Source organism: Manis pentadactyla, chromosome 13, assembly GCF_030020395.1.
Source record: "Manis pentadactyla isolate mManPen7 chromosome 13, mManPen7.hap1, whole genome shotgun sequence".
Lineage (NCBI taxonomy): Eukaryota > Metazoa > Chordata > Mammalia > Pholidota > Manidae > Manis > Manis pentadactyla.
This window is the reverse complement of record NC_080031.1, coordinates 54,141,544-54,160,717: the sequence shown is the minus strand read 5'-3', so window position 1 is coordinate 54,160,717 and position 19,174 is coordinate 54,141,544. Positions and strand designations below refer to the sequence as shown.

Sequence of the window (19,174 nt, the reverse complement as noted above, 5' to 3'; positions counted from 1 at the left end):
TAAAGTGATGTGAAATGACTTTGCACTGAATACTTCTCCTGGTTGCTGAGGTGTTATGGTTCGGGTGGGTAGGACTGAGGGCACCGCCACTGCAGGGAGGTGATCGCTGCGCCCATGGGAGCCAAGGTCAGCATGGAAAGAGAAGACTGGCTGGAAACACTGACCATCAGGTCACTGTGAAAGCTTTTCATATGATCAGTGCCCCCTCCCCTTTTAACCTGCCTCTAAAATATCATACCTAGAGTCCCAGGTTAAATAAACACCAAATAAAACTCAGTTCAGAGAAAGATCCAAATTTATGTTCTTGCCTTATGTACATCACTGCCACCAAAATTCTTCTGAACTTCCAGTTCTCTAAATCTTGAAATAATGTAATGTTACATTTTCCCCTTATTTTCTTATGATCTTATTTTTAATTAATTCTTTTAAAAAATCTATGCTTTGGCACATGAGATCATGATTTTTGATATAAATTGTAGTAAGTGATTTCAATAATAACAATTAATAATTTTAAAAAATTATAGTGACTGGATATTACATTCCATACTGAGTATTTATCCTTTGTGACTATCTTTCATTCTATTAAAAAAACTCTAAGCAAGTAATAGTTTTTCAACATGTTCTGAGGAAATTCATTAAATTGTCAAGAAATCCTATTATCTTTTTTTTTGAAACTTCAGTTAGCAATGGAATGAATGGAGATACATCGTTTTTCTATTTAGTATTCACAACATAGATGTGTTATCATGTGCATCAAACCAAAGAAAATATACTTCCAAGGACAGAGCAGATCCGTGAGAACTGTTCTGCTCAATATGCTATTTACGATGGGCAAATCATCTTGGAATCTGTGCTGCTTGATTTTCTCTACGAAATATCCTGGTTATTCTCAAAGAATTTCTGTTAATTATAATTAGTGACAGAATGCTTCTCAAATTTAAACAATAGAAATCTATTTGCTTGTTTTAGTGGCACACAAAAATGGCATAGTTTTATGTATTTTACAGAATATTATGCCACTATCCCAAGAGAAAATTTTCATTCCCAGTTCTAATATTTGGGCACAGAAGAGTTCCCTAAAAATGGCAAATGTCAAATACTGAAACCATTGCATAACTTGCTTAGGTCACTAAGTCATTTATTTGTATGAATATTACATACTAGATACTTTCACCCATCTGAATGAATGTTGCAGAGAACCAATATTTCCTGCAACGAAAATATATCAAAATATTGTTAACTATTTAAATAGATAGCAGATATAGTCCTAATTCCAAGGTTGTCAGCAAAATGGATTACCAGCTTCTTTGTTCTGTTCATTTAAAAATGAGATCAAGCACAATTTCATATGAAATTGGAAAATTCTCAACTCCTAGCTAGAACATGTAGGTGCTTCTTCCTTCGTGCCAGTTGTTAATGGAGCGTGAAGATGATCCAGGGAGTTGAAAAAAGATACTTAAAAGGACAGAAATTAATTAATGAGAGGAAAAACAACTGTGTGGAAGAGATATAGAGGTACGCAAGGTTACTAAGTGATGAAATAGAGCTTAAAATAGAAAGGGAAAGAAAAACTCTTTGAGGATATGAGGCCTACGATGATTAATAAATTGGGAATATTGATGGAAATGGGAGGAGAGGGAACAAAAATCACAGACCTAGTGGAGTGACCTTGGCGAGTACAGACATCTGAGTGGAACCCAGCTACACTGGTTCAGTTTTTAGATCTTGTGATACAGACCAACATGCCTATTTTTGTCTACACATCTCAGCACAATCACTATTTCCTGATTTTAGAATGCAATACTATGCAATTTAAATAAATCAAACTTTATTTTAATTATTTTCTTTACTTTTATTGCACTGATGCTGATAATTATATTAATTGGTCTTTTTCATGAACTACTTGGAACAAATATATTTTTTAACCCAATAAATAAGTATACTGGACTCCATTTTGGATCAAATCACTTCCTGCAATAATTTGTAAACTGAAAATTTTCACTAGGGGGTTTCTAAGGAATCTTTAAAGTCTAAATTTTCATAAGTCTGTTTTAAAGCAATATATCAAAAGCAGAATATTGAAGTCAGCTGTGAAATCATTTTGAGATGTACATCCACCAACCGGAAAATACTTATTTTTATCATAAATGCTACAATAATGATTTTAAATAAATCAAAATATTTTAATCATTAAGGAGAATGAGTCTCTCTTTTATCTTCTGTCTTAGAAGAAGGGGCAGAGCCCATGTCTGTGAGGAGTGGTGGCATTCCCAGGACTGGAGAAAACTGAACATAGTACCTTGAATTTATCAGAACAAGATAATAATTTTAATAACCTTCCTGAGAAAAGTTTATGCTTATATAATCCTATACAGTTTTATTAAACCTTTTCTGAAATGCACCTTATCTCATTTTCTTCACCAAAAGTATTTAATGTTAGCATAAGGAGCAACAGGTTCTCCAGAAAGAAGAGTTTGTCTTGCTCTTTATACTTACAGGGGTGATCAGGGTGTGTGTTAATCAAATAAATTGTAGGGCATCTGTACTATGCAAAATAATCGATCTCGGAGACACACTGCAACCTCTTCTTCTGTGTCTTCTGGAAAAGTCTCAGCACCAGCTGCAAGATAACCAAAGGACCCACATGTCTGGGGACCAGTCTGTGTCATGGTAGCATGAGCCCTGAGTCCTTCACCTCCGTAGAGAATCCAGTCCCCAAACTTTAATTATAGAAGGGCATACCGTCTTTCAGAACCCTCCTGGGAATCAAAATCCACATGGACCCCAGAATTCAGTCAAGTTTGTCACTGTATGTCATTCTTGTTGTAGAGTCACAAGTTATGGCTGCCAAATTTTCCTGTAAATAGTGTTATAATGAAAGTAAATAGTGTTAATAGTGATGAAAGTTAATTTTAAATATTTATATTAATATTAATTATGTTATAGTTATAATACAATTATATTTCAGTATTTCTGGTTTTAGAAAGAATGAAAACTAAATATTTATTGCAAAGTGAAACTGAATCTTTCAACCTGCCTTCTCAAGTGTGTTAACATTTTTACCACACTTACAAAATATCTTATCTAATTAGTTAGGATAAAATAAAATGTAAACAAACTCTCAGAAGCCTAAAAGTATGTGAGAATGTAGTCAATAATAAAAATGGGTCCAAAGGTTTTATGAAAGGTCCTGGCAGCCCACATTCCAGGATATGTCCTTTGCATTGACGACTTTGGGACATGCCTGTGTGATTGGCCTCAAACTGCTGGCAGTGATGCTAATACCTGGGAAGGTCTGAGGCCCTTGCTGAGGCCTTTGTGGCTTCTGGTGGACCCACAGACATTCCACTCATGGATCCTGTGCTGTGGCTGGACTGGCCCTGGTGGTTCTTATTATGAATGCAGAAAAAACCCTCAGGGAACTCTTAGGAGCAAGACATGTTACTCATACTACCTGAGGGTACACTGGGCATCTGGGAGCCTCACCAGGAGTTTGTTGTGAGAGAGAGAGAGAGAGTGGACTTGGGACTTTGTCTTTATTAGGGCTTCGGGGTGGTCTTCCTACAGATTCCCTGGGTCACTTATTGTCGAATATAGAAACACGAGAGTGGGAATTAGGAATTAGGGTTTAGCAGACTAGAGGCTGGGTCAGTCTGGCTACCAGTTATCTAGGTCACCCAGGGAATTCCAAAAAGGGAAATCATGGGAGTGAGGGTGTGAGGTAGACAGATAAACAAGAGCAGCTAGAAAAGCAGAAGACAGGGCTCAAAGAAAAAGCTGCCCAAACTCTGCCCAGGCGGGGGTCCCCATGCAGACATCAAAGGCTTGGCAGAGAAAACACTTCCTCCCCGACCACATCCCAAAGGGCCACAACAGAATGGAACTAACGATGACAGAATCACTCCTCAGCCTGGGGAAAAGACCTGCACTGAGAGGGTGGGCGGTGCCGACGGGCTGTGAACCACAGGAGGGGCGCCTCAGGACCAGAACGCCGTATGTACACCTCCTGCCTAACAGGCCGGGGCCCTCGTCTCCCTGGGCTCGTGCCGGCTCCTCCCTGGAGCCTTCAAACACAGCTTCCATTCGGCTTCGCTGTTGTGTCTCTGCCTTTCAATTCTTTGTTGCGGCGGGACAAGAACTGAGGAGAACAAACCCTACCTGTAACCCACTTGGTGCCATGACACAGATCATGACTCGGATTGCTACTCCTGGCGAGCCACATGGGCCTCACCTCCTGGCTAGGGGCGCTCACTGCGCACTTCATCTCTCGGAATCCTTCCCCCCTTCTCTGTGTCCGGCAAATGGAACAGCAGCAACCTGCGGGCGTGGGTTGAGCACTTAAATGCCCTTAGAGCGCTCACTGCAAGAAAATCCCCGTCGCAGGCTGTCAGTCCCACACCAGGGAAGACGGCTTTAGGCACCCCGCTGATTGCGAGATGATCTCCACGCGAGGCAAGCCCACCGTAAAGGGCACCCACCTCCAACCCCACCGCAAACCCTCGGCAATGTTTAGTATGTCCATGCAGGAGACCTCCTTCCCTGTGCTCTTGAATTTCTCCTACTCGCTGTGTTTCTTTTTTTCTCTTCCTCCTCGCATTTTGTTGTCTGCCAGATGGTCAATCAGACCCCGACTGTCGCTGTCAAATGCTCAGGCATGGGATGGCAAGTCAGAAGTTAATAAGGCAGCTGCTGATTTTAAGACTCCCACGACAGGCTTCTCTCTGACCTGCTCTGGGCTGGAGACCAGCATCTCATGATTCCCTCAGCTGTGAGATGTCTCCTGGACCCGACTGTGGGTTGCACCCACTTGTGCTCACCTTGCAGGGAACTCCCCTTAGGAAACAGGCCATCACTGGGTCCTCAGGAATGTCACCCAAAGTCACCAGAGATGTCTCCCTTTTCACCAACAGCTGCCCACAGGAGCCAAGAGCCTTTTCACTTGCCTTGATTCTGTGACTTTGTCCCATTTGTGCTCAAGAGTTCTTTCTATTGTTGTGTTTGCTCTTATTTTCCATTTAGAGGGGAACAGAGATATTTACTCTTAATAAGATCTTCAGGTCTGACGTAACTCCAACCTCCCATCATGAACCCACCTCTCCTGTCTACACAGCCTGCAGGAGCAACATAGACTAGGGCCAAAACCTTTTCCCCAGCACAGCAGTTTCTTGTTGCTATTGTTCTCATGGCTGCCATAGCCCATTAGGCAAATGGAGATGATCTTTCCCAGCAAATGTGGTGGTCTCTCCAGGTCTAGACTTTGACTCAGCCCCTTCCTATTGTCCCTTGATGAGGCTCTCAGGTCTCCAGGAGGCTCGCCTGGCTGGAAACATCCCAGTATGCATGTTGCTGAGTCTAGGCTCCCAGTTGAGAGCTGCCTCCCTCCTCTTCTTCCCTTACCCTGGCACCTGTGGCCACTGCCAAACCTTGACCAACAGAGACCCAGCAGGTATGGAGACCAAAGTTTCCTACGGGGCCTTTGCAGAAGATGGGGACTGAGTAGACTGTGAGCCAAGACTTCTGGAGGGGTGGGCTGTATTTCCAGAATCTTTTGCCTGTCCTTATTTCATCTCCATATCACTAGGTGTTTCCAAGATGTAGAGAGAAATAGTCCGTCTCCATATCAATAGGTAATTACCAGGGTCCAGGGTGAGTGAAGGCATATCCAGACCATAGAGGTTGGGTGGGTCCCCTTCTTCTACAGCTGGGTCATGAGAGACATGGGAGAGAAGTGGACCACCTCTTGTAAGAAATAAATGGGTTTCACTCATTTTATTTCTCCATTTGTCTGATTTCAGTTTCAAAGCTATTTTGTCCTGGGATTTTCCCCCTGGAGTTACATCAATATATTTCCATGAAAAAATAAAACATAAAGAATTGAGTGGTAGAAATGGTGTGGCTCTTCTCACTTCTGCACTAAGAATTTATTCACAGAATTTTTGCTTCCTGTGCCAGACACTTTGACCTTTGTTGATTCGGATATCTTAGTTTTCCAAAAGAGGTTATTTCTGGTAGGAAATAGAGCAATGGTGGTACTAAATTGGAATATGAGACTGACATACAGCCATTTTAGACTACTTATGCCAAAGAACAAACACACAAAAAGAATGATTTATCTATGGAGGGACATGTGGTTGCTGTTATTTAAAAAGGGTAAGAAAAACTGTGGATCCCAGGTAACCCTCAGGAGTCCCTCTTAGGATTTTCATTTCAAATAATAAAGGTCAATGGAAATGTACAGCAACTAGAAAAACAGTTATTCAATCTTGGACCTTTGGAAATTATGGTTAGTGTTACTGCAACAAGACAAAATATTGAGCGCCCCTGGGGTTCTGGCTGAGGGAAAGGAATCTACCGAGTGGGTAACTGAGGAAAGAACATACAGGTATTAACTATCATGGCCAGTTGGAGAAGGGACAACAATCATTTTGCACATTTTTTTTACTTATTACATGAAGGTTTTTATTTGATATATTCTTATCATTTTATTTTTCTTTCTTCTCCCCATTTGAAACAATTATTCAAGAGTTATTGGAGGTTAATTTTACCTCTTTGTGTTTAGGTAACAGAATATCCAAGAGCCCATCACTGAATTTGAAGAACATTTAATATAGCCCAGAAGCTACAAAATGAATTTGAATTGTGTGCCTTCTCATTCTGAGAAAGAATGAGAACTCCTTTACCCGTTAAAAATATTCATGCATTTTTATTTTTTGCATGGAGTTGTTTTGCTGTGGAAGCAGAGTTGTCAGAGCTGTGGATTGTATCAGGTATCAAAAGCATTATCTTGCAGCTCCAAATTCATCTCTATAAATCATCTATCATCTGCTATAAATAATGGCCTTCTTTTAAACATTTTTCTCTTAAAATGAGCATGACATTAATGTTTCTCAGTAGAGGGAGATAGAGAGACACTGCAGGAGGAAGACACTTTCTGGATGTCTGGTGAAGAGGTTTTGGGGACAAACTTTCTAGTAGATCCTGTCCATTCTGCAACACTGTATTGGGGCTGGCCATTACCTTTCTGCAGCCCTGTTGACATGGAAACAAAGCCCTGCAATGCACATGAGGTGGCCTCCGGCCATGCATGTCTTCTGCAAGAACCCCCAGGCCATGCTGTGTGGGCCTGAGCTCCTCAGGGCTTTTGTTCCCCCTGGTACCTGGACTCCTGTAGGCCCAGATGACTGCTTGCTTCTCACTCCCTAGCCTGCACTCAGGAGAGTTTCCTACTGATTTTTCAGGAACTCCTTACCATCTGTGACCTGGGTGAACCAGCACATTTCAGTGCTTTAAACCCTTCCTTCCCAGTGAGCTCATCAGCCTTTCCAAGCTGTCCTACTTTCCCTTGAAGAGATGCTTCATTCACAGAGTGTGCTTACATCTTCGAACGCTTTACCATATAATTAATAATTTTCATATTAAATTGATCCTTTTTAAATCAGTATACAGTTTCTGCTTCCTGATTAATCAAGACTGCTAAAGGAACTTTTTCCATCCCATCCTTGAGGAATCATGTTGTGTCCAATAATACCCTACAAGATTTTAAAGTGTAATCCAAACACTTCAAAATAATGGGTATTCTAAGTGTGTGTGTGTGTGTGTGTGTGTAGTTGAATGTAAGAGTCTGGATTAAAGAAACAGGAATGATATGAGGTTCATACAAAAATATAGGCAAATTGTTTTTTAATTAATATACTTCTTTGTTCAGAAAAAATATCAACATGGAACTGTTGTATTGTGTCATAGCTTTGTTATTTTCCTTGTGAAATAAATCAATGTGAATATTAATGACTTCATTAAATTTTATTAAGAAAAAAACAAATAGTACATATCCTGATGGTTAGGATTTAAGAGACAATATTTCCAGATAATATTGAAAGTCCAAAAATAAGACTAAATTTATTAAATTTAGCAGGGCTGATAGATGGAAGAGTTTAGTGGGTGTGATGATACCATCAAATCAAGGAATGGAAATTCAAGGGAAAACAGAAGTATGTAATCATTATAGATAATATCAAAAATGTTCTGAACACAAGGGATACAGACTTCAGATTCAGAAATGGAATCTGAAAAATCTATGCTTGTCATTTTTGGTGAACACTGAGGAAACAATATAGGGGAAGAAAGAAGAAATAACAAAGTGATTTTGTACCTCATAGTAGTCAGAAAAGTGGTACTTATTTTCACAAATAATAACATCAAACTTTAAAAAGTTGTTTTCAGTAGTATAAGACATGTAAGAAAAAAATGACATACTGAAAAAGTTATACAATCCATTTATGACATAGATTTAAAAAAATTATAGATGTGAAATTATTAGTGACACTAGGGATACTGAGTTCACATAGGAAGTTGCAAAAGGCCTCCTTGTAGCAGTGATACCTGCCCTGAAAGCTGGGAATTGGTCAGACTGGGGATAGAGACAGGGGCTGGCTCCTGTGTGTCATCGCCGCTGCAAATATAAATGTTTGCAGATGCATATTCCTTACCTGATATTTCAATTAACTTGGGAAGTTTATATTGTGTATAAATTTACAGATTGATAATAATGGAAAAATAGTTTAATTGTACAGCATGTAGAAAAAAATAGATTTAAAAAAAATCATTTGTTGATTTGAATTAAAATACATTTCAGTATAAATCAAAATTGCATTTTAGTACAATAAATTAATGAATTGTAATCATGAATGTAAATTAATATATTTTAACTATTTTAAAGTTCAGTATGCTAGAAACATATATAAAATTCAATTTCCCAATTCAGTCAAGTGGTATCTACATAAACCTATCTAGGTAACTATAACCATTCCCTGCAGTTCCCTCCTGCTTAGATGTTAGGATAATTACTAGGATGATTGACTATTTTCTCTCTTTATTTCTCTGCCCAGTATATAAACAATTGCGGTGCATATGCTGGAATCCTGAATCTTAGTAATTTCTATTATACACATGACATTATAAATATAAAATGTCTCATTGTATAATATGCATATTTACTATTAATTTCAAGGTAAGTGATATCTATTGTAGACACTTGAAAGAGTCCAAATAATATGTTATTAAATTATTACCTTGGGTATGGAGGTCTATTTCATCTCTTAATCCACATACTTGATATGATTATCTCACAATAACTTGAAAGACTAAAAACAAAAATAGGATTTTCAATAATTCCATAAAATTTGGTCTTTTTCAGTGTAAAGAAATACTGACAGTTTAGCAAATGATATTTGTAATTTTCAGTATCCCAATAAAGCCTATGGAATTGAAATTAAATTATTTTCATTGAAGGGAATATTCCTGAAACAGAGTTAGACAATTTGTATATCTACTATTACTTAAAAGGATGTTTCTCTTAGAAAACACAGAAATGTTTAACTATGTGCAATATAAGATCAATAATTCTTAATAAAATGTCATAAGTATCAGTGCCTGATTTATGCATATTCATAAATTCCCAGTTGCCTGGTGATGTGACTAGTAAAATTATTACCTTATTACCTTATTGAACCATTGCATGGAGCTTAGATGGGTTATGGCAATTTGGAAGGGGTTTGGATCTGGGAATAATTAATAAAATGTACATTTTTGTGATGGAGAAAATTAAAGATGTGAATTAAAACATGATCTGGGTTGAAGCATAATAGCACTTTCTTCTAGAAGCCTGGAAGACAAAAATGAAGACAAAGCCATAAAAGACTGAGGACATGGAAAAAACCCAGAGTACCAAGTCTTCTTTGAAAGTGAGTCCAAAGTGATTGAATATAATTTTAGGTTCTAACTTAGTGAAAATAAGTCTTGTTTGTTACCTGATTATATTCCACAACATTCCTATTTTCTAATAAACCTGTAATGTCCTTATTCAAGAATGCCTAATACAGTCATAACTGAATTGAATTTACCATAATAATGAGTATTTGAAATAATTTTCTGTGATGTAGAAGATGCCAGAAGTACAGTTGCACAGAAATATGTTATTCTAAAAATGTTACACAATAAATGCTATTTTTAGAACTGAATGGGGAAAAACAGTGACAAGCCCAGGAGCATTTAAGAATGCTTAACAGATGTCAAAGCATCGGGACCAACAGGGGGCTCGCTCTCCAGACTTGCCCCTCCCCAGCACCGTCCTGAACGCCCTGGCCACTTCCTTGTTGCGGAGGCTGTAGATGAGGGGATTCAGCATGGGGGTGAGGATGGTGTAGAAGAGAGATGCCATCTTATTCTGTGTGGGTAAGCGATCCGAAGTGGGCTGTATGTATATGAACAAAGCTGTCCCATAGTACATTCCCACCACCATGAGGTGGGAGGAGCAGGTGACGAGAGCCTTGCGGCGGCCCTCCCCAGATCCCATGCGAATGACGGCCAGGAAAACACGAGCATAGGAAGCAATTATGATGGCTACAGGGAAAACAATCATTAGGATGCAGCAGTAGAATAGAACTTCTTCAAATATTGATGTGTCATTACATGAGATGATTAGCAGGGACGGGAAATCACAAAAGAAGTGGGCTATCTCCCTGGACCCACAGTAGGAGAAAGAAAATGTAGCTGCTGCATCAATTACACCATCTGTAGACCCTAGGATCCAGGAAGAGGCAGCCATCAGTCCACAAATTTTGGGGCTCATGAGACTGAGGTATCTTAGAGGGTGGCAAATGGCAATAAAGCGGTCGTAAGCCATGACTGCCAATAGGAAGCATTCACAACTAAGGAGTGTGGTATAGAAGAAAATTTGTGTGGCACAACCTGCCACAGAGATGGACTTGCTGCCTGACAAGTAGTTGGAGGCCATCTTGGGGACAGTGGTGCAGATGAGCATGAGGTCCATGAGGGACAGCTGGCTGAGGAGTAAGTACATGGGGGTGTGGAGGTGTGTGTCCAGGTAGATGAGGAGAATCATGGCAGTGTTTCCCATGAAGGCCACTGAGAAGATGCCCAGGACCAGCGAGAAGAGGAAGATGTGGGTGGGGCTGTAATCGAAGATGCCCAGCAGGATGAAGTTGTAGTTGAAGGTCTGATTCTCCCATGCCATGATGAGTATGTTGTTTTTCTACTGAAACAAAAAGTCACACTCTTTCGTTAATTTTGTAAACACTTAATACTGTTTTTAAAAAGGTGATTCTGTTGAAGTCAGGTTGAGAACAATATGGCAAGACCAGGGTTAGAAATCTCAAAGACCCAGAAGTAGAGCATCAGAGAGAAGCATGTTCTGCTGGTTCTGCCTCTCCAATAAAGCTTCAGAACTGCCCTCAGCTCAGCTTCTCAGCATCATTCTGCTTAATTGAAAAGCTACCATAATAATATACATGCTTACATGATTGATAGTGTTTCTATGAAAAGGAAAGTTCTCAAAAGCAATTAGACATTATTTTGAAATATCAGACATCCTTTGCACATAAACTGATAGGAACATTCAGCTTGGATCAGCATGCAGCAGACACCATCACAGAAAATAAGCTGCTAGCCGTTGCTCGCATGACGCTGGGGCACTTTTGCTAGCAGCATTAACAAACCTCTGCATCTGCCCATTACTTTACATTCTACAGTGTTTGGTTTATAATTCACAGAAAATATTTTATGCAATAACTAGATGAGCTGAAAAATGGTTCCTTAATTATATTAATATATGAATATGTCTTTTCTTCTGTAGCTTGATGTGATGGGTACGTTTGCATTGCCCCAAAACAATATGTTGAGGTGTCAACCCTTAGCACCTGAGAATGTGAACTTACTGGAAAATAAAGTCATAAATGATGAAATTAAGGTAGCATACGGTCATACTGGAGTAGGGCATGCCTCTAATGCAATAGGACTGGTGTCCTTAAAAGAAGACAGCTGTGTGAGAGTGAGAAACAAGGAGAAGTCCTGTGATAATGGAGGCAAAGAGTGTAGTGATACATCTACATACCAACGTGTTCCAATGATTGTCAGTGATCAGCAGAACCTGAAACAGAGCTGGACCAGGATCCCCTCTCAACCTCTCAAACACCACAGAGGTAACTATCCCAGCTGACATCTTGATTTTGGACCTCTGCTCTCCACTACCATGAGACAAAACATTTCTGCTGTTTTAAGCCAACAAAGGAAATAATACACCCAATATCTCCTGTCATGAATTAGTATATGCAAATAAGGAAATTGACAGAACCTTGAATGCCATGCCTTCAAACAATATTGGCTTCTCTCCGTGTGTTGGGCACTGGGATAGAGCAGCAATAAGAATACAAAAAAGAAAACAGTGGCCCATCACACTGTAACTACATGGTGACCAAAAAACCCTACTGAGCTGTGGAAAAGGTAAGCAAAAGGAGGTGTTTTGATTGCATGGGACTGTCAAATTTGAATGCAGGAGTCAGAGAAGAACTTGTCCATCTGGTGGCATTTGGCTGAAGGCTTAGATGAAGCACAAAACAAACCACATCATAGGAAACAGTGATCTGTGCACAGATTCCACCAAGTAGAATATAGTAAGGAGAACATTCACACAAAACGTTGAAATGTGTAGATTTCAGGGAAGCAGTTTCTAATTTAGAATCGTGTGTCTTGTTCATTGTGGCATTTACATTTTAACAACAAAGGTTGTTTGTTGGAAACCTTACACTCTGCAGCTTCCCAGAAAGACAGGAATCATCAATAAAAATTAAAAGGATTTTAATTGCTAGAATATCCCTACTCAACCTGCCCATGGTAAGAAGAAACTTAAGTCTTTAGCCCTGCGGGGAATCCATTCCCTTGCCTTTATTATACATATAAGAGGAGAGTTAATTTATGAGAGGATATTGTTGCAGGCAACAAAATGATGTCATAAACAGACAAGCTGGGTAAAAAGAACAATCAGACATGGTTGTACTTTTCACATTTATTCATGCATCTTATTTTGGTGAAGAGGCTAATAACAAATTGAAACAAAGTAGTGAGTGACCTAGCAGTAGCAAGGAAAAATAAATCTGTAGAGGAAGGCAGAAACTTGAGCTCTAGTCTCATGAGTTTGAAGTGATTTTTTTAAGTTGTTGAAGTGGTCATTTATACTTTCTTTGAATTTTATTTATGTATGTAAATTGTGAATAACATTTTAAGAATAGGAAAAGCTCAACAGTATTTTGCAATTTCATGAATGACTGTGACCTGGTAACACTAATCTAACAAAGAGGGTCTCTGATGAGCACGCATATTGTCTCAGGAGCTGAGAAGAACAATTTCTAAGAAAACTAAATACTTCTTGACAATTGACATGAAGGGAGCAAAAGGGAGGAAATATGGGGAGACACACACACCTGTTTTGGTATGGTAGGGATGTCTATACGTGTGTGTGTGTGTGTGTATGTGTGTACATAAATATTCAGAAGTGATCAGCAAGCATCCAGGTGCCTAGACCTGGTCATTGAGCTCACGTGCAGGCCCAGCCGATGTCTTGAAAGTCAGGAACGACCATCTCCGGGACCTCTTGGGAGTGAGGGTAGCTTCCTTCATATGGTAGCCCTTGCACTGCCCAAAGGGGAGGTGAGGCTTTAAGTTCAGTCAAGGAAAAGGACATTTTATTGAACTATTTCTTTCAAGTGCTCATATGACTAACCTTACTCCTATAAAACAACTGACTCAAATCACGTATGTGAAGCACTTATTTCGAACATCACGTTGTAGACCTCCATTAATGACTGCAGCTGCTCAGCTCACCTGGGTGACTTTGCTTTACCTCACGGGCCCCACCACGACTTTCTGTAAGTTTGTCTGCACTGAGACTCCAAGCAGAAGCTTTCTGGTTGTTAGCTCATACATTTTTTTTAGGTGACCAACTAGTCTATCACCTGGGGGTTATCTCCGTCCCAGTCACTAAACCAATAAAAAGTGTTTGAATAATTGTATTAGAAATAATGTGGACATTTCTGCCAGATAGGCTTTAAGCCCAGGTGAGTTATATATTAAATCAGGATTGGCAAATGTAGAAGCCCCATATTCCTCTGGCTTTCTTAGTTCCATTGTTAGTTCAAGCAGAACTTAACATAAATGCACACTTACTTGTATCATATTGTCTTACTTCTTCACTGCTTGAAAATACCCAGTTCAACCTTGTATTGAAATTGTCTTAACTGAGTTTCTCTGTCACACATAATGTGACAAGACACGGTCTTATGAAAAGTTGTCAGTATTTTAATAGTGATGTGAATGGAAGATAGCACTGCGTTATACAGCACTTGCTGCAGTAAGGTTTGTGTAGCTATTTATTCAAGAGCATTCTATAAAGGAAAACTAATGCTGTTTCTCATGAGGAAAACAGGATTTTTACTAGGTAGTAAGACATACATGACCTAATTGGCTCACTTGTAAACCACCAGGAAAGTGAGACCCAAGTGTCAAAAGTCAGAGTAAACTAATCAGGACATAAGCAATCCAAAAATGCGTTCCAGAAAAATGTAGGGTTCCATTGGAATATTTTTAAATGTATTTTACAAACAAATGGACCTATGGTGAAAGCATTTCTTGAAATGCCAGCTTCTCTGGGTCTATTTAATGCCAGAGGGAGCAATACCTTTGTAAAGGCAGCTCTCTTGGCAAGAGGGATATAACAAGAAGCATTTTCTAAATGCTTTTGATATTTGGACATCTTGTCCTCAAATTTTTTCAGAATACTTATGAACATCTTAAAAACTACTCATATGATATAATAAGAAAGGTAGACTCACTTCAGACTTTGCTATCAGTTTGCTTTCTTAGTTGTAATTTTTTGTTATTAATTTTATTCTTTTATATACAGTACATCACCTTCCTTGAATTAAAACACGTCACGTTGGGAGGGAGAGAGTACGTGCATTTTTAAGGGCTTTTCTGTTTCTTCACTTCATTATTTCAGATTCCGTGACCCTGTGGCGCCATGGACGTGCCCATGGCAACGGCAGCCCAGGTAATGGCTGCTCAATGAGACTCACTGAGTAAATCACGGGAAAGAAGCACTGATTCACCAGAATCTGTTCTGAAGAAAAAGCGAAGCACTATGTAACAGGATGTCAGCCTGTACCTATTCATGTAATCATCTCTGGATGCCACACCAACTTTTTTTATAGAAGTAAATATCAAGAAAGCAAAAATATCAGAAATTTTAAAAAAAGCTCTTACATGGGAAGACAGACCACAACAACCCTGTCTGCAGTAGGAAAATACAACCCAAATGTTCGGTAATGGGACTAATAACCATAGGTACAGGTTGTATCATCAGTGAGCCTCAAGAGGAGAATATTGACTGAACAAAGTAGGTCATATGGGATCTTCCTCATGATTCCTATCATAGGAATTTCAACCACACTTAGTATATTATATAAGGCAAGTAGCAGTGTGGAGATAATCGGTATCACCAGCATGGACCAAGAGGGTCTTATGATCAGAGGGCAGCATACAACTTTTTTAAATCACTGGTAAAAACAGTTTTTTTTTAATTTTGCAAAAATTAATTTGGAATCACAAATTAACTTGGTCACAGGGACCGTAGTACAGCAGAGACAATATAGTCAATGATTCTGTAACACCTTCCTATGTGGACAAAGACAGTATACCTGCACTTGGGCGGGTGAGGATATAATAGCACAGGTAACTGTTCAACCACTATGCTGCACACTTGAAACCAATATGAGATTGTATACCTGCAATACTTCAATTAAAAAAATGTATATATAGAAGTGGTTATTATAAAATGTTTGGTCTATTTGAAACTAAGTAAAGCAATTTAAAAACACACGTGCAAGTGTTACAGGAGCACAAGACAACTGTAGAGTATCTGGGACTGTGCACTGTGCTTATTAAAAAAGAGAATGTGGCCCGAAGCTGCTGTTCAGATCACTCAGTTATGCCCTTTTTCTCACCTGACACGTTTTTCTTACTCACCACCCTTTACCACTGCCTCAGGAGTGCTAGTGAATATGGAAATAGGAAAAGCAAAAAGGACCTTTATCCAACCTATCCTGTCTCTGAGCTGAAGCAGGCAACAAACCCTCGGCCTCAGTTCTCACGTCCCTACAAGGAGGGTGATACCACATTCCTCAAAGTCACACTGTACAAATGAAGTGAAAGAATGACAGTAAGTCCTTAGCTCAGAAATCTCTTAAATGAAATGGATCATCTCCAATCTCTATGTTCAGCAGAATGTCTGACAGTAGCTCACACACATTCTCACCTGGCTATTTCACAGAGGGTCTGCGTACTGTATAATTCCAATGAGACCTTAGGCTACTGGAAAGGCAGATTACATATCTTGTATGTTTTTGTATTTCCTTGATAAAAAAGCTCCCAATACACAACTGGAAATGTTATCATTGATAAATAAATGGAAAGACAAAGTAATGAACTAGAGATAAAAAGATGTTTACTCATAGTATTGATGAGAGTAGCCCAAAGTGTTCTTAAAACCACTCATTCAAATATAATTCCAAGTGTATTATATTACTTAAGCCCCAAGGTATCAATATTACTCTAATTTTAATAAAATTATATAACCATGAATGTAAATATTTCTGTCCATGTTAATATACCAATGCAAATAAAATATACCCATCTTTTTGGAGACTTGCTAAGCAGCAAATTTTTAATACATTTACACCTACATTTTAGCTCATGGATTCTAAAAGTCTTACCTGCCCTCAGTTGTTTGGTGGAAACCTTATCCTCTGCAGCTTCCCAGAAAGACAGGAATTGTCAATAAAATTAAAAGGATTTTCATTCCTAGAATATCCCTACTCAGCCTGCCCATGGTAAGAAGAAAGTTAAGTTTTCAGCCCTGCGGGGAATCCATTCCCTTGCCTTTAATTATAGTAGTTGGTGTTGTTTCCTGCCTCCTCTCCTAGGGCAGAGATGGAATTAACTTTCTTTACCTAAATGAAAATACTTATTCGGGGTAGATAATTATACCTCCTTATTGAGTATTATTGTGAACTTCCTAAAACTCCCCTCCATCTCCCTAACGTAATGACAGGAAAAACACCGAGTGCTGCCTGTGTGATGTCATTGTGGTTAGCATGGGTGCAAACTCACAGCACACTTGCAAATACACTGTGTCAGGTACTCTAATTATCCGCTGATTACACCCTCATGCTTTCCTCCACAGGGGAACTGCTAAACTCACTTCCCCAAGTTGTAGAGCTAGTGAATTCCAGACAGGAAGCTCTAGTGCTGATATGAGTTTACATTTTTCCAGCTGTATTAAGATATAATTAACCAATAAACAACGTATACATTTAAGGTCTTCTACTTGATGTTCTGATAGATGTACACATTGAGAAATGATCAGCACAAAGTTACACAGTAACATATTCATCACCTTACACAGTGACCATTGTGTGTGTCTGTCTGTGGTGAGAACACTTGAGATCTACCTTTCTAGCAAGTTTGGAGCATATAGAGCAGTTTCAGTAACTAGAGTCACCGTGCTGTGCATGACGCACACACAGCCTCCGTCCTGTAATATTACTCACTCGGCTTCAGAGTTGCATCTTCCCTCTTCCCTGTGCCCCCTCTTCCCATATCCTTGCAGAGTGAGCATGTCTTTTCTTGGGCAGAGTTGACAATTTTAATATCTTGAAGTTCTACACATACTTCTTAAATAGACTTTAATATTTTTTACCCATTTCAAAACAATTCTTAGAGTTATTCACTCTATTACATGGAAATATCCTGGGTATTTTACACTTGTTATTATCATGTATGGAACATTTTTCCATTGCTTTGTCTTTTGCTTTTGCTGATATTTAGAAATCTATTGATTGCTATATACTTATCCTGAATCAACAATGCCATTTCCTACTCTAGTATCCTTTCTTGTAGAATACAACATTTAAGTGATAAAATGTCTCTTTATTCCATTTCTTAAATCTCTTTTTCTTAATGTAACTGATTAAAAGAAAATATGTAGCATTATAGATGAGTATATAATTTACAGTATGTAATACAGGTTATGGTTATAAAGACTCACCATTAAGTCTGAGACTGGCTTGAGGTTTTGGTAGATATACTTACCACATGAGCACAATGCCTTCTGATTTACTCCACTAAAGCTTTAGTCAACAAATTGTCATTGAAATTTATCAAATAATGTCCTCCTTTCCTTGAGATTGTGGCATCATGCTTCTCCTCAGGTTGTTCACAGGCTGTATTACAATGATATATATTCCTTAGCTTCATAAATATTTCAGTGAGAACATAGTACATGAAATAATTACTAAATGAAAGTGGACCAATACTCATCTGAAAATAAACAATTATAGATTAAGTTGATTCCTGTATTTGTGCACAGAATCTGAGTATGTGTCTTTTGCTTTTTCCCTCCAGAGATTAACAAAGGATTATATTTTTGTTAAATATCCCTGGCCTTATATATCGTTAATGCTCATTTGTCTTAATAGATACATAGTACGACTTTGTATGTTGGACACTTTCCTTTCAGAATTCTGTGTGACTTTCTTCCATTTTGATAACGTGGCTATACTATTTTTCAGTTTTAATGATGTAGGGAATTACATGTCTACTTGAAAAATTAAGGTCTGTACCATTGCTTGACCTGTATTTTCCTTTGAGATATTCAATTCTATCTAGAATGTTGATGGGAAGTGGAGTCATTGCTAACAACATTTTTGAATATATTAATTTTACTAATATTTCCAAATTTCTCTCCAAAGAAACTATAATAATTTACATTGTCAATAGGACCATATTTGTATTTCTATTGCTTTTTATCTTTACAAAAATGGGATTTTGATAAACTTTAAGGTTTTTAATCTTTGTCTTGAATTTTGTTTCTGGATAAAAATAAAGCATCCTGTTAAATTTGGATGTCAGATAAACAGTGAGTATTATTGATATAGATTATTGATATATTATTGATATAGACATGAGTATATTCATATATACTAAGAAATTACATGTTGTGTCTCTGAAATTCAAATCAGTTGTGTGTCCGGTGCTCTGGTTTGCACAATCCAGAGATCTGGCAGTGTGCACCTAGATGTCAGCTGTGTACGACCTGCATTCACTGCTGTCCTGCTGGTCTCTTCTACATCCTCAGGACACAGGCATAGCTGAGGGCCTTGCGCATCCTTGACTCAGGTTAGTGAGGAATGAGACATGGTTGTAATAGTTGTATTTTTGTAATTCCTTCTCATTTATTTGTTGAAATGAAACGGAGTTCATGATACTG

The 19,174-nt window shown here is 38.6% G+C and overlaps 1 protein-coding gene across 1 annotated transcript; it reads right to left on the bottom strand.

Moving 5' to 3' along the window:
• Positions 1-10,057: 10,057 nt before the first annotated feature.
• LOC118923784 (olfactory receptor 2M3-like) lies at positions 10,058-11,035 on the bottom strand. Its single transcript, XM_036907969.2, has one exon. The coding sequence runs from the start codon at positions 11,030-11,032 to the stop codon at positions 10,058-10,060; it is 975 nt and encodes a 324-aa protein (XP_036763864.2). The 5' UTR covers positions 11,033-11,035.
• Between the last annotated feature and the right edge of the window lie 8,139 nt (positions 11,036-19,174).

What these genes read in the sequence shown, in the direction of transcription:
- LOC118923784 (XM_036907969.2), bottom strand. Translation starts at nt 11,032, where the DNA reads ATGGCATGGGAGAATCAGACCTTCAACTACAACTTCATCCTGCTGGGC.